General features: G+C 35.8%; 1 protein-coding gene and 1 pseudogene across 1 annotated transcript; both read left to right on the forward strand.

The window, feature by feature from the left end:
- The first annotated feature begins 1,430 nt into the window (after positions 1 to 1,430).
- LOC116127518 overlaps positions 1,431 to 16,443 on the forward strand; it is a 28,116-nt pseudogene continuing 13,103 nt past the window's right edge.
- Positions 6,466 to 8,111, forward strand: LOC116127596 (kxDL motif-containing protein 1-like). The gene is made up of 3 exons (XM_031413236.1): positions 6,466 to 6,625; positions 6,728 to 6,880; positions 7,910 to 8,111. The coding sequence occupies exons 1-3, from the start codon at positions 6,510 to 6,512 to the stop codon at positions 8,010 to 8,012; spliced, it is 372 nt and encodes a 123-aa protein (XP_031269096.1). The 5' UTR covers positions 6,466 to 6,509; the 3' UTR covers positions 8,013 to 8,111.

Raw genomic sequence — 16,443 nt, forward strand, 5'->3', positions numbered from 1 at the left:
TTCAGGATCATATGAGGCTTCAAAAGGAAGAAAGCTAGCTGCCTCTCCAAAAAACACGTCAATTTGCAGTGGAGTACTTCATCTTTAAGAATCATGTGGAGTACTTCATCTTTAAGATGCAAGTTGCCCTCTAGACTTCGTGTCAACTCGCATGTAGATAACTTTATCTATAAGAAAAATAGTACAGTGTCACGTGTCTAGATGTTTGTGAATTATTTCACACTGAAGATCACTCTCAAAATACTATAAATTGGGAGTTCTCACCCCACACCAAGGATCAGAAACTTACTTTTTACAAGGGCATTACAACAATAGTCTCCTTAGAGCAAATACTTCTTATAAACACATCAATAAAATAATAGTGGACGTAGAATTGCCTTGTGTATCCGAACCGGTTTAAAAATCGCTCTTGTTTTCTCTATTTATTTTCACGCATTTACTATTTTGCATTTCATTTACTTCTCACATGAATCTCATTGAACCCATAGGTTCAACATCATACTTGCTATTTCTTAATGTTTTGTGGACCTTTTGCATATACTTCCTAGAAGGCTTGTGTATCTCTCGTTGGTGTGAAAAACTGCATTAACATTTTGGCGCATAATTGTTGGATGGTAAATTCATGCAAGCTATGTTGTTGCCATGTGTCTCCCAAGGTGCCCAATCATCAAGACACGTGTTGACCCCATGGAAGGTCTTTTCTTCAAGATCATGTGAGGCTTCAAGAGGAAGAAAGCTAGCCGCCTCTCCAAAAAACATATGTTAATCACGTGTGGAGTACATCATCTTTAAGATGCAAGTTGCCCTCTAGGCTACGTGTCAACCCACATGTGGGTAATTTCATCTATAAGAGAAATTGTGCTTAAGAACAAATATGCACACTAAGTTCATAAGTCGACAATAAGACTTTACCATGTGGTATCTACAAATAGTTTAGTGGAGAGTGACAAAGGATTCTAGCCTTCATTTTAAGAGTAATGATACAGTTACCGATTGGTGTGTATCGAATTTGTGCATCGAATGACGTGGCACAATCCTGATCGTTTATTTATTATCAGTTAATATTAATCAACGGTCAGGATTGTGCCACGTCATTCGGTGCACAAATTCGGTACATACCAGTCGGTAACTCTATCATTTTCCTCATTTTAATTAGCAAATTCAAGCATCTTTATTTGGATAAACTTGAAATTATCCTTTTAAGTATATATAGAGAATCAGATACATGATTTTTATTTGATAAAATTAACCAGAATGAAAATTATCCTTTTAACAATATATCCTTTTAATAAGCATATTTCACTTTCGACACGTGGTATCCAATTATCCAAAGATTCCTCATCTACGGATTAAAATATAAATAAATAGAAATACTACGCACTTAAGTACCATAAAATGAAGTTGACATTTTTGTTGCAGCATTTTCTATAAATAGCATGCAGTTAGAAGAGACTGTCCTCGCAAAAGAGATGCTAAAAAACATTGATGCCTAACTGGAAGGAGTGTAGTGGCGAGAAGAATTGGGAGGGTCTCTTGAAACCTCTCAACAAAGATCTCAGCGAAACCATAATCCATTATGGTAAAAGAGTTCAAGCTATTTATGACACAATTGATAATGATAAATTTTCTCCAACGTATGGGCATCCCAAATTTAAAGAAGAAGAGTTCTTCTCTAAGGTTGGCCTGGGATTGTACACTGTGAAGACCTATTTATGGACAAATGCAAAGGATGTCGATTTCGGGGTCGGAGATGTTTGGATTGGTTATGTGGCTGTGGCCACAGATGAAGGAAAAGAAAAGTTAGGAAGAAGAGACATTATGGTTTGCTGGAGAGGAACTTTGACGCTGGTAGAGTGGATAAATAATTTGCAGGTTGAGCAAACCTCAGCTTCGCCAATTTTAGGGTCGTGCTCGGGGAATGCTCGTGTGCACAAGGGGTTTCTTTCCATCTACACCCATAAGTTAGCCAGAGAGAATGTCTTTTTCAGACTCAAATAATCAGTAATCTTTTAAACACTTGGATTCAAACTTGTTTTTCTTACTGAATTTGAACATAATCTAATAGTTGATATTAATTTGATTGTTGGTACATCTATAGGTTCTGAAAGTTGTCAGGGAACTGTTGGATCAATACAAAACGAAGAAATTAGTATTACAGTATCAGGCCACAGTTTGGGCTCAGCACTTGCCACGTTAAACGCAGCTGATATAGTTGCCAGAATACAATAAGCCCCCAGGTCAAACACCCACAGCAATGGTCACAACCTTTGCATTTGCAAGTCCCAAAGTTGGGAACTCAGGCTTCACGACTGTCTTCAACAAACTCAAGAATCTTCATCTCTTGCACATTAAACATATTCGCGACCCTGTTCCGGACTTCCACATGGTAATAATTACTCGAATTGGGAATTGTGTTAACTCTCAACACTACTGATCCAAATTCACCATTGGATGTCATATTTTGAAGTATATACTTAAGGCAATCGAAGCAACACAAGTAAGTCAAACTAGAAATGGCGATGGGAAGCTGGTATGCTAAAAATATAATATCTAAATAAGGTTTATGTCACCAGCATGCACAAATGATAATGACACTGAGTTCAACTCTGTGATAAATAAATTTCTACTTGTAATGACAAAGTCCATCTCTGTGAGAGAGTAAGTTACTTCCCATGTGTATATGCACTTCAATTGTGTAGTCAACTTGGGTTTACAGTGTTGTGTATTTTTCAGTTATACTACAAAAAAACTGTGCTATTAAAATTGTGAATATATTGATTTAAATAAGAGTATGTTTATGTTTTTAAGAGCACATGATGAATACACAATTTGGTATCAAAGTGATCTTTATAAATTCTTAACCCGAGTTAACATTACCTCCCTACATTAGTTATATACCAAATCTTGTAGGACTAGAACTTTGAATCTAGCCCAAGTCTAATTATTTTAAGCTTGGATTACAAATTAGTTTCCCAAAAAAAAAAAAAAAAAAAAAAATAAAAAAAAAAAAAAAAAAATTTAAAAAAAAAATTAAAAAAAAAAAAATTAAAAAAAAAAAAAATTCCAAGGCTTAGGTGGGTATGGTCCGCCACTACACATCTCATCCCAGTCTAAAAGAATCTAGTACTTGTTAATATAAAATCTTTGAGAGACATCAATGGGTCTCAAACCCTCAATGTATACATATATACATGATTAATTATTGTGGATAAATGTTAATGTCTTTACAAGTTATATATACATCAATGGGTCTCAGACCCTCTACGTATACACATATTATTTGGATAAATGTTAATGTTGATGTCGGCATAGGGATGGGAACGGGTCGGGTCGAGGCTAGGGACCCCTGTCTCTGGCCTCGGCCTGAAAGTCCAAGGGAATTCTCCAGTCTCAGCCTGAAGCCCAAACGGGGAATCCCCGAATTAGGCTTGATCCCCAAACAGGGAATCTTTGAAATCCCTGTTTGGGGGTTTTGCATCCTTGAGCCTACCTTATCATTTTCTCCAAATTATAACACATATCATCCAAAAAGAAATTAAATTTATAATGTACATATTAAACATAATACGTATACATTGTACATATATAACATATTTATTATGTATTACAAATATTTATAATGATTTATTATATTTAATTTATTATTATTTATTACCCATTTGTATATGGTTATATAAAATACTTACATAATTATAATTTGTTCTTTTATAATTTATGACTTCATTGATTGATTTTCAACTATTCAAATTAATATAGGATTAAATGATTAAAATTAAACCTTGCTACAAATATTTATACATAATACACGAACTGGGTCGGGGAAGTCGGGGCGAGGACAATTCGGGGCTGAGGTGGGCTAGGGCACGACCAATCCTGTCCTTGGCTCGTCATTGAATTCAAGGATTGATTTTTAGCTCGTGCCCGACCTGAATCCTGAACAATTTGGTGAAACTCTGCCCTATTCGGGTTGGGCTAGGCTGGGTCCTAACATGGCGGGATTACGCCCATCCCCAGACAGCACTTCAATTTTCTCCTTTTGTTGCCATCATAGAGAAAGCTTCTCCTGTTGCTTTCTTTTCTTTTTCTATTTTCAGTTCTCATTGTTGGGTGGTAAATTCATGCAAGCTATGTTGTCGCCACATGTCTCCCAAGGTGCCCAGTCATCACGGCATGTGTCAACCCAATGGAAGGTCTTTTCTTCAGGATCATGTTGGGCATCAAAAGGAAGAAAGCTAGCAGCCTCTCCAAAAAACACATGTCAATTTGCAGTAGAGTACTCCATCTTTAAGGATCATGTGGAGTACATCATCTTTAAGGATGCAAGTTGCCCTCTAGACTTCGTGTCAACTCGCATGTGGGTAACTTCATCTATAAGAAAAACAGTACGGTGTCACGTGTCTAGATGCTTGTGAATTACTTCACATCGAAGATCACCCTCAAAATACTATAAATTGGGAGTTCTCACCCCACACCAAGGATCAGGAACTTACTTTTTACAAGGGCATTACAACAATAGTCTCCTTAGAGCAAATACTTCTTATAAACACATCAATAAAATAACAGTAGACGTAGAATTGTCCTGTGCATCGGAACTGCTTTAAAAATCGCTCTTGTTTTCTCTGTTTATTTTTACGCATTTACTATTTCGCACTTCATTTACTTCACACATGAATCTCATTGAACCCATAGGTTCAACATCATACTTGTTTTGTGGACCTTTTGCATATACTTCCTAGAAGGCTTGCGTACCTCTCGTTGGTAAGAAAAACTGCATCAACATTTTGCTCTTAATTGTTGGATGGTAAATTCATGCAAGCTATGTTGTTGCCACGTGTCTCCCAAGGTGCCCGATCATCAAGACATGTGTCGACACCATGGAAGGTCTTTTCTTCAAGATCATGTGAGGCTTCAAGAGGAAGAAAGCTAGCCGCCTCTCCAAAAAACATATGTTAATTTGCGTGTGGAGTACATCATCTTTAAGGATGCAAGTTGCCCTCTAGGCTACGTGTCAACCCACATGTGGGTAACTTCATCTATAAGAGAAATAGTATAGTGCCATGTGTCTAGATCTGTTTTAATTACTTCACACCGAAAATCACCCTCAAAACGCTACAAATAGGGGGTTCGCACCCCACACAAGGGATCATAAACTTACTTTTTACAAGAGCATTACAATAATAGTCTCTTTAGAGCAAATACTTCTTGTAAACACATCAATAAAATAACATTGGATGTAGGAATTGCACTGTGCATCCAAACTACTTTAAAAATCACTCTTGTTTTCCCTATTTATTTTTACGCATTTACTATTTCGCATTTCATTTACTTCACACACAAATCTCATTGAACCCACGAGTTCAACATCCTACTTGTTATTTCTCGGTTTTTTTCTAGAAGGCTTACATACCTCTCGTTGGTGCGAAAAACTGCATTAACATTTTGGCGCTTGATTGTTGGGTGGTAAATTCATACAAGCTATGTTGTTGCCACGTGTCTCCCAAGGTGCCCAATCATCAAGGCACATGTCGACCCCATGTAAGGTCTTTTCTTCAAGATCATGTGAGACTTCAAGAGAAAGGTCCAAAAACACATGTCAATTTGCATGTGGAGTATTTCATCTTTAAGGATGGAATTTTCCCTTCAGATTGACAAATGGATAATATATCTATTAGGTTACAAGCAATAAAAAGTTATAAGTTCTAATATTTTCTTTTTTTAAATTTATTTATTTATTTATTATTATTATTATTATTATTATTATTTTATCTCTATAATGAAAAACTAGTTGGAAAAAAAGTTGAGATTTCATGTTAACTTATGCATAATATATTTATTAGGTTATAAGCAATAAAAAAAAAAAATGTTAAGTTATAATTGTTTCTTCTTATTTTTCTTTCTCCCTCTCTCTTTTTTTTTTTTTTAATTTTTAAATTTTAGTTCAGGTAGTTGGAAAAATAAAATTGAAATTTCATGTGCGCAAATGAATAATATAAATTTTTATTATTATACCATGCAGTAAAATTATTTATGTTGTTTAGTTGTATTATGTCAGCAGGTTATTTATCTTTTTAATTTTATTGGAATTTTTAAATTGAATATAAAGATTGTGTTTTAGGTTTAATGGTCAGAGTAAATAGCATAAGTGAAGCTAATGACATGTTATTTTAAATTAAAAAAATAAATGATTTTTATAAACAATAATATTATATTTACAAAGAAATCTTACAAAGATCTTCATATAAAATAAGATGATAAAAAATGAATGGAAGAGTAGAACAAAAAGTTAAACTTATTATATTTATTATTCCATTCATTTTTTATTCCATCACTTTGTATAGAGATTTTTATAAAATTTATGGGGTGCCATAACAAATAAATTAATTTTAAAATTTCCAAGGGAAATATTTTAAGAGGCCGCATTTCTTTAGTTTGAATATGGGCCTTAATAAAAAGTCCACTGAAAGTCGCATCACCAGCTTATTCAATTCATCGGCTATAGTAGAGTAACAATGGAGGAAAGGGAGAAGCAATCGATAAAAGAAGCTTCGGAAGAGGTCTCTCGAGAGTTCAAAACTCTAATCAAAGCAGAAGATTTGAATTCCCTCAAGCAATTGCAGTATCTCATGTAAACATCTCCTCTCCCTTTCCAAGGATTGTTAAATTTGAACAAAACCCTAATATAGATGTTTAGGCTTGTAATTCAATTTTTATTCATGTTAAATTGTAGATTGGGAAGGTTACAGGACAGCAACGCCGTTCTTTCTCATTTTAATGAGTATTCAGAGCACTGCTTTGCTGAGGTTTCTGGTGATTTTTCAAGAAATGCTCGTCTCTTGAAGTCTATGAAAGGAGATCTTGATTACATATTTCAGAAGCTAAGGTATCGCCAATCCGTGTTTTTACTTTTGAATTTTAGTAATTTGACTGAGTTCTTGTAATTAGTTGTTTGCAATAGGATTTAATTTTCAACTAAAAGCACTAGGTAATTTGAAGTGTGCAGTAAGATATTAGTTTCGACTTCGGATTTGATGCAATCCCATCTACAACTGCCGTATATATATATATATATTGCATGCTGTTAGCAGTTGAATAAGAAGTAGCCAGTTCCAAACTATTAATTGCTCTGTCATGGCCCTTTTTTTTCGCAAGTGAAGAAGTAACAACATATAATTTTCATTCCAGAGAATTTTTGCTCTGTGCTGCAATCTTCTGAAAAATGAGCTTGGAGACTTGCACATGTAGCCATAGGCATTTTTGGGAAATGGTAAATAGACGGAAAAGAACTTGTATTGATGACATCAAGTTAGGTATTCCCAAAAAACGGGGGTGAGCTGATTTTAGGTCAATTAGCTTGTAAATTTTAGAAAACTAAATAGCTGTAGTTAGCTTTATTTTAAGGTGTGAGACAGGACTATGGATTAAAAACTATGTCAAGAACACATATATATGCAAACATTTGTGGACTTTTGGGGCATTGACATGCTATTATTCATCTGTTACATAATTTTGCTATCTTATTTCATTTTAACTAAGGCTCCGTTAAATTTCATTGAGGTACTTTCGACTGAGTGTCTTATCTGGCCTTTTGATTTCGTACTTCCTTTTAACTTGTTTGGTTTCTTTAAAGGCTTGATGATAGCTTATTGTCAAACATAAATATGTTTTAGCTATCCCAGCGTCTCCCCTACGCCCAAATGAACTTAAATGTTTTGTATGGTATTTGCTTCAATCAAGAACTTAGCTGTTCATTATGAAGTTAAAATTGTTTACATTTCTTATGGAATCTTTCTATTTGTATTTTCATTTTAGATAAATTGTATTTTCTGATAAGGATCTCTCAGTAGTTCAGGCGTTGATGCAGATCAATGCTTACATCTTATTTATGTTTCATTTCTTGTTCAACACTCAGGGGCATGAAGGCGAAAATCTTGGCTACTTATCCAGATGCATTTCCCGACGAATCAACGAGAGAAGCACTTGATCAAAGACCAGACCTTGAATTGCCTCAATAACTCCTCTACTTCTTGTCTCCAACATGTAACAATCTTATGTCTTAAAACAGAAACTATGGTGGAAAATAGCATGTTAGGCGTCTTCTTCTTCTTCTTTAATTGTTCAAATGCATTTTGATTTATTTTTCTCATGAGTCCATACTGCGAAGACTTGTACTTAAACTACATAGAAGATGTGTTTACTGAACCTTGATTGCATGTGATTAAAAATAATGGAAATGAAAAAAAAAAAAAAAAAAAGAAAAAGAAAAGAAAATGGAACTAGCTCTAATTGTTCTAGTCTAAAAAAGTCTGTCTAGTTATATATTTCGTGAAAGTATTTTACTTAAGGAGACAGTTATTAAATGTAAACTAACAAGGAAGCTGTTTGATTTTAATTAACCAAAAAAGAGTGATTAACAGAAGTCATTTTCAAACTATTCTCTGCTCTCGTACTTTTAATCTTGAGTTCAGAAATCATCTGCTCAATAAAAATCGGCAGTTGAGTTGATTAGTTTATCTGGGTTCGGTTTTTTAAACTCACAGCACAAATAGTCATATGACTCGTATTCTAAACTTATACAAGTCCTAACCTATACTTGCAAGGTAACTACTTTAACAAAACCTTCTTCTGCATAACGCAGAATTGAGATGGAAGAAAGATGGCAACTGATATGGCAAAAACCTGAAACAAAGTCTCATGTAAATGGATCAGTATTCCTTTTATCATTATACACTGAAGGCTGCAGCAAACATCATATATTTGCTGTGAGTACGTGTTTCAACAATCATACATGTCTTAGCAGTGTTATTCATCCACAATTCTTCGCTTTTCAGTAACCATTTATGCACCACGGTGAACAGATCACGAGCTGTTTTGCCTTTTGAAATTTTCCTTTCTCTAATTGAAGACAAAAAGGAAGAATAATAAAATTTTACATTAAACCACAATTGTTCTCGAATCACGATGCATTTCCAGAGCTGCACCGGTATATCTGATCTTTATCTTCAAAAGTCGCTAACAATTCCTTAACGGAGTCCATTTCATTTATTAAACTGAATATATTGGCGTGATGACGCAAAATGGCAAAGTGCAATGGGCTTTCATTATTTTCATAATTTAGTTCACTACTTTATAAGATACCCCATTCAAGAATTCCGAATTCAGCTGCATCCAACAACAAGAGTGAAGGTCTTCTGATTAGATGTGTAACCTCCAAGTCATCTCGTTTTAAGATTTCTTCCCAAATAAGTTTGACAAGCTGAAGGTCTTTACTTGGATTTGTGCTTGCAAATGCAGGAGGGTTTTGGGCCAAAATATCACATAAGTAATGTCACGACTCACGAGCCACAACTAGCTTTGGACGATCCTCCAGCAATTTCAACGCGATATCTAAACAATTCACCGAAATTTTGTTAACCATAGCTTGTTGAAAGCATCATAAAAACATACATGCCTACGTACTCATTCTTTCCCATATATAAACAATTTAATAATAGAGCAACTTCGTCCTATGTCATTTCCTTTGAGTAAACATAGCAGCCATACTCGGATTGTCAGCAGACTTGATTGTTTTCCAACAAAATTCTAGCAATTCCTGTAGCACCAGCTGCAGCAGAAAAAGAAAAGATGGTTTCAATTCTGGTGTTGCGGTGTGAAATCTTCTCATTCCATCAATTTTACGGTTTGTCTTGCTATTGTTGCAGTATGAAGAAGAGTTTCAAATTCCCTTGTAAGATTAGCACAGAGAATTAATCGATGATTCTGTTCTAACAGGTTTTAAACACTTGTTCAATCTCCTTCTAATGCATGCAGCCTTATAAGGAGATACGAAACCAAATCCTTTATTCTAAAAAATATTTTCAATCGTCTCATTATTCTTAAAGGATAACTAAAGTTTATGCCACAAAATTGTTTTTATTCTTATTAATTCTTAAATAGTATGATTCATTTAATTTATTTATGAGCCTTTTATTGTTAATTAAATTCATATAGCTAGATTTTCTACAAGAAGTTATGATAAGTAAACAATGGACGTTGTTGCCAAAGATTACTTAGGCTTCCTCAAATGCAATTTCCTGGCTATTGTTGACTTAAATTGTTGACATAAATTTTCAACGTTGGTCAATTACAATCCAATGGTCTAAGAGTTACTAAGAGTTGCTAAGGTGACAATGAGATTAGTCGCCTCCAATTTCCATTTCATATCTGTTAGATTACAATAAATCCATGGCTATAAATTTGTGTTTCAATACAAGTTAAAAGATCGAACTCCTTCTATATACTGCTACAAACTATACCAATCAGGTAGAATATCATGAAGTAGAAACATGTCCTTTAAATTCAATATTGGTGATTTGTGACTCTTCATCTTTAACTTTACTACTACTTTTTTGTGTGAACCGTTTAAAGGGTGGTCAGTAGCAATATCCAATCTGTTTTCAACACGCAAGAGATGAAAAATTGCTCAGTCTATTGAATACATTCTTGAATCCTTCGTTTCCAACCTTGAGGCTTTGCAAACACGAAAACTGTGACCTCAAATATTTTGTTTGATGCTAAGCACTCCTTATGTTTATTGGCAATATTGTCAACTGCCTTCAATGTTGCAAGCACGGCATCATGCTATGTGTTGTGTGGGAATAAAGCCTGGCTCGGAGCTCGGGAAAAACGCAATAATCTTAGCCTGGGTACCGCACCCAGCCAACCGAGCAGAGGCACTAAGCTTGGGACGCACGTCAACCTAAAGCGATGAGCCAGATGTCAACTGGATTAGACATGACAAACCCACCAATCTGCATGAACTCCACGTGCAATACATGCGGCTGTTTCATCTAACCAAGAGATGACTCTCTGACAGACTCCGGTAATTACAGCTGTAACCACGATTAAGTGTAATTATAGCCTGATCTCTTTGATCACCCAAACTGTATCAGAGGAGACATCAATCATTCCGCTGACGCACAACTCCACTAGCCATAGTCATCTCCACTGAGAAAGAGAGAGGCTGGAAAAAAGAAAAAGTGATTAGTGGGAAATGTGAAGCAGAACTCTCTGCATATTCTGTATTACAAAATCATTGTAATCATTCACTCAAGAAAAGAAAAAGATATAGTGGACATAAGCCTGATTATATTGCTTGGCCGAACCACTTAAAAAAGCTTGCTTCTCTCTATCCCTGTTATTTTGTGCATTTCTCTCATGACTCCTACCTCGTTCCGATCATCCACGTCCATAACGCTAATTCTCAGGAATCATACACACATCTTACTCGATTCTTCCAAGAGCCAATTGAGTATCTCTGGTTGGCGTGTGTTGGCGTCTCAATGGTTTAGCCATTACGAAAATTCGCATCAACTCTATGACTTGTTATTGTTATACTAATTTCCTCCTTTTTGTGGTCAAGCTTATGTATGAGATAATTTAGTATTTACAAACACTATTATATATACCATTTGGTAGACACAGTTTGAGTTACTTTTTGGCACAATAATATTATATGTGTATTTAGAGGTGGAACAAATGGGTCGGGTTAGGCGGGTCAACCCTAACCCGGCCTGCAATGAAGAGGGTTGAACCCATGGCGGTCCGAGTTGAACCCAACCCGACAGAATGGCAACCCGCCGGGTTTAGTCTCTTTTAAGAGAGACCGCCAACCCGCCGGGTTGACAAAAGGTTAACTATTATACAATAACGGTCAACCCGTCGTGTTGACCCGCGGGTTGGCCAAAAAAATAAAAAAAAATAAAAAATTTAATTTGTTTTTTCAAATTACCCCTTTACCCTTGAAATATAGCCGTTTTATAGCCGTTTGAGGGGTCTTTTTCGTCATTTTCCTTTCCCCTTTTTTTCTATAAATTGGCCCTAAACTCTCACATTTTTCTCACAACTCAAATTCTATCATTCTCTCATATTCTCTAATCTCTAATCTCTCAATTATTCATTTATTCTCTTAATCTCTTTGTTATCAATTTGCTCGTATTTTAATTTTTATTAGTTTTTACAATTTTTAATTCATATTTTCAATTTTCCAAATTCCAATTTTCCAAATTCCAATTTCCATATTCCAATTCTCTTTCTTTAATTTTTATTTCTTCTACATCAATTTTTTTTTTTTCAACTACAATGGATAAATATTTCTCTCCCATCAATTACAATGATGAAGGAAACTACTATCCTAGTCCTAGTCCCGCTGATTTTACTAACATAAATGCAGGAGGAGATGCAGGAGGAGATTCAATAGTCCTGCTTTCCCATTCTCAGAATCTGATACACCTCAAAATATGCCCCCGATTCCAATAGCTCCCGGTGGTTCAGAAGTCTTCCTCGTAATCGTCGTGCTCGTCCAACTTCATCTCAAGCTGAGGCGGGATCATCAACTGCCGTCGAAACCAAAGTCAGACAGACATCAGACGTTTGGGCGCATTTCGACAAGTTTTACGAGACAGAAAATGACGTTCAAGTCAAGAAAGCAAGATGCAATACTGTGGAAATATTTATAAAGCTGATTTAGGTAATGTTACTAGTACTTTAAAAAGACATGCTAATAAACATATTAATCAACATGGAAATAGAGAAAGCAATCAAACTCAAATAACTAATATGGGTACTACTTGACATTATAATTCTGATGTATATAAAGAACAGTTAGCTTTATATATTGCTGTTTCCATGGATTACACCTTCGGATCGGCTCTGCTCGATCCATGGATTTACACCTTTGGATCGGTCTTGCTCAATCCACGAATATACACCTTTGGATCGGTCCTACCCGATCCATGGATTTATACCTTCGGATCGACCTACTCGATCCATGGATTTACACCTTCCGATTGACCCTGTCAATCCACGGATTTACAGATTTACACCTTCGGATCGGCCTACCGATCCACGGATTTACACTCGGATCGACCTGCTCGATCCATGGATTTACACATTTGGATTGACCCTACTCAATCCACGGAACTACACCTTCAGATCGGCCCTACCCGATCCATGGATTTACACCTTCGGATCGACCCTACTCCATCTACAGATTTACACCTTCAGATTGACCCTACCGATCCATGGATTTACACCTTCAGATGACCCTGCTCGATCCAGGATTTCACCTTCGAATTGACCCTGTCAATCCACGAATCTAAATCTTCAGATCAGCCCTGCCCGATCACAAATTTACAATTTGGATCGACCTGCTCGATCTATGGATTACACCTTCGGATTGACCTGCTCTATCCACAGATCTACACCTTCGGATCGGCCTTGCCCGATCCACGAATTTACACCTTCGAATCGACCTTACTCGCAACGGATTTACATCTTTGGATTGAACCTGCTCAATCCACGGATTTACACCTTCGGATCGACCCTGCCTGATCCACGGATTTACACCTTCGGATCGACCCTGCTCATCCACGGATTTATATCTTCAGATCGGCCTTCCCAATATGGGATTTACACCTTCGGATCGACCCTACTGATCTAGGGATTACATCTTCGGATCGACCCTGCTTGACCCACGAATTTACACATTCGGATGACCTTGCTTAATCCACGGATCTACACCTCGGATCGGCCTTGCCCGATCCATGGATTTACTTCGGATCGACCCTGCTTGATCCATGGATTTACACCTTCGGATTGACCTTGCTCCATCCACGGATCTACACCTTCGGATTGGCCTGCCCGATCCATGGATTTACACCTTCGGATCGGCCTACCCGATCCATGATTTACATCTTCGGATGATCCTACTCAATCCACAGATTTATACCTTCGGATTGACCTGCTCAATCCACGGATCTACACCTTTGGATCGGTCTTGCCCGATTCACGAATTTACACCTTCGGATGACCCTGTCGATCCACAGATTTACAACATCGGACTAGCCCTATCGATCCACGGATTTTCACCTTCGGATCGACCTTGCTGATCCACGGATTTACACCTCGACAACCCTGCCCGGTATAAAACTACAGATTCAGTGGCCAGACCGGTGAAGGGTTCTTATACCTCAAATCGACAAGTCATCGACCCAATCCACACAACGATCATCTGACCTAAAGAGCTGCTATCACTAATCCACTCAGTTTGCACTCATTCGATTAAATCTACTCTCTAAGCTAAATACTCTTTAACTTAAAGAGTGGGGGGCTAACTGTTAGGGCCAAAAATCATTTGGGCTTGACAAGGCCCAATAACGAAATAAACATGTCACGGCCCAAGGCCTTAACCCAATCTCGATTGGGCCTACGCTTAAAATCACTTGCGACTCACCACTCTATGAGTTAGGCCATCCTAAAGTTAAGCTAAACTGGTTTCAGCCTATTAGCCTGCAACAATCTATAAATAGGAAATCAGAATCTTATATTTTCCTCTTCTACTAAGATTTCAAATCTCTTCAAACTATTAAACTTGATCTGATAAGGTCAAGAAATCATATCTCTTTCATGATAGGGTTATCTCCCAAAATAGGACTTAGTATCCTACTAAGATTCCAAATTATTTAAAATATTAAACTTAATGTGATAAGGTCAAGAAATCATATCTCTTCATGATAGGGATTATCTCCCAAATAGGACTAGTATCCTACTATGATTCCAATCTATTTAAACTATTAAAATTGATCGGATAAGGTCAAAAAATCATATTTTTTCTTGATAGGGATTATCTCCCAAAAAAGAGGACTTAATGTCCTACTAGGATTTCAACCCCTTGGATTCACTATAAAAACAGAGGTTTGCCCTCTCATTAGGCAGGCAATCTCCTATAGTCAATCTACTACTCAAAACTATCTATTGCTCCTAAAGTTCTTGCTCCCAAGAAAACCGCACGCCTCCGCCTCCGCCTCCGCCGTAGTCCTAGCCTCTGATAAGACTCCTGGTTATTTCTTCTCCTTAATTCTTATTAAACAATCTCTTTCAGCCTTGCTGACTTGGACGTCGGAGTGCCTACGGCAAACAACACCCGGTGTTTTCTAGAAGCTTCACGCTTGACCTTTCATGTGTGTAGGTCCAACAGATTGTCAGTGGCCTAACTTATAGGATCAGATCCATTTTCATGACGGTAGATTTTTTGCATCTACAAGAAATCAGTTCGGAAGACAAATAAAACTGATAATCTTATGATGGTTCCAATAATGGAGTTTCTAGAGATAAGGATGATTAAATGAAAAATATTCTAGTGATGGGAAGATTCTATTGATGGAGGAGATGATACTATTCTTGACTATTGCGATGATACTAGACGAACAAGATGATGATGGTGGAGAACAAGATGACGAAGATGATGATGACGACGAGGATGATGGTGAGTTTTAATATTGTACATTTGATGTATGGGTACTTCCTTATCATTTGGGGGGGTAAACTTGATTGTATATTTGTATTTTATTCAATTGATTGTAATGAATATTTTGCTATTGATTGAAGAAAACTCTTGTCTTTAATTTCGGAATATACTATGGATGAATTAATTTATTTTTGTATTTCATATTGGACGTGAATGTAATACAGACATTAATATTTAACATGTGATCCAAATATTAAGTCTATAATATTAAAGCCGAAAATGTAATATTTGTATTCAGTTTGAATTTGATTTGTATTCTTTATCATGAAAGCCGAAAATGGTACATAATATGCAATGGATTGAATTGTTTGCTACGATTTTATAAACAGATTTTTTTATCGCTAATTTGTAGGTAATTTGTTTTAAAACGGATTTATTTGATCTAGCTAGAATAGCAAAACCCGACCCGCCCCTCATCACCCCTCGATCCTAACTAAATTTCTTAGCCCATGACCTTGTACCCGATCCTATGTGTTAATGAGTTTTTTTTTTTTAGTGACCTATATGCTAAAATTATTAATGATTTTTTTTTTAATGATATATGTTATTGCTAAAACTTGAGGGAATGACAAATAGTTGTACGTATATTAATTATGTTTTTTTAGCAAATTTTTGTCACATATATAACATTTAATTTGACTCAAATTTTGTCTTAATACCTCGATTTTAACATATATATACATAATATTTGTAATGATAAAAATTCTTTTTGTGACAAATTAGTTTGTAATTTAGCATGTATTACAAATATAGTGACTAAAGTTTTTGATGACAATATGGCTTGTCATGATAAAACAATTTATCTCAGCGCTTAATTTGACTCAAACATTTTGTCAAATACCTCAATTTCAGCATATATTATGATAATTTATTTTTTGTAACAATAAATAAATTCTTTTGTGACAAAATAATTTGTAGTTATAGCATGTATAATTAATATAGTGACTAAAATGTTTTAAGACAAAATATGTTTGTCACAATAAACAATTTACCTAGGTGCCAAAATGGCACAAAAAAATGTGATGAAATATTATGATAAAGTTGTTTTCTTCAATATATTTCTTATGGATTTCTTTATTGTGATAAAAATATTGAAAATA

This window comes from Pistacia vera, unplaced genomic scaffold, assembly GCF_008641045.1.
Source record: "Pistacia vera cultivar Batoury unplaced genomic scaffold, PisVer_v2 Contig192, whole genome shotgun sequence".
Classification (NCBI taxonomy): Eukaryota; Viridiplantae; Streptophyta; class Magnoliopsida; order Sapindales; family Anacardiaceae; genus Pistacia; species Pistacia vera.

Coding starts and splice junctions, on each gene's coding strand:
- LOC116127596 (XM_031413236.1), top strand. CDS start 6,510: ATGGAGGAAAGGGAGAAGCAATCGATAAAAGAAGCTTCGGAAGAGGTC. Junction 6,626..6,727: donor AAGCAATTGCAGTATCTCAT/GTAAACATCTCC, acceptor GTTAAATTGTAG/ATTGGGAAGGTTACAGGACA. Junction 6,881..7,909: donor TACATATTTCAGAAGCTAAG/GTATCGCCAATC, acceptor TTCAACACTCAG/GGGCATGAAGGCGAAAATCT.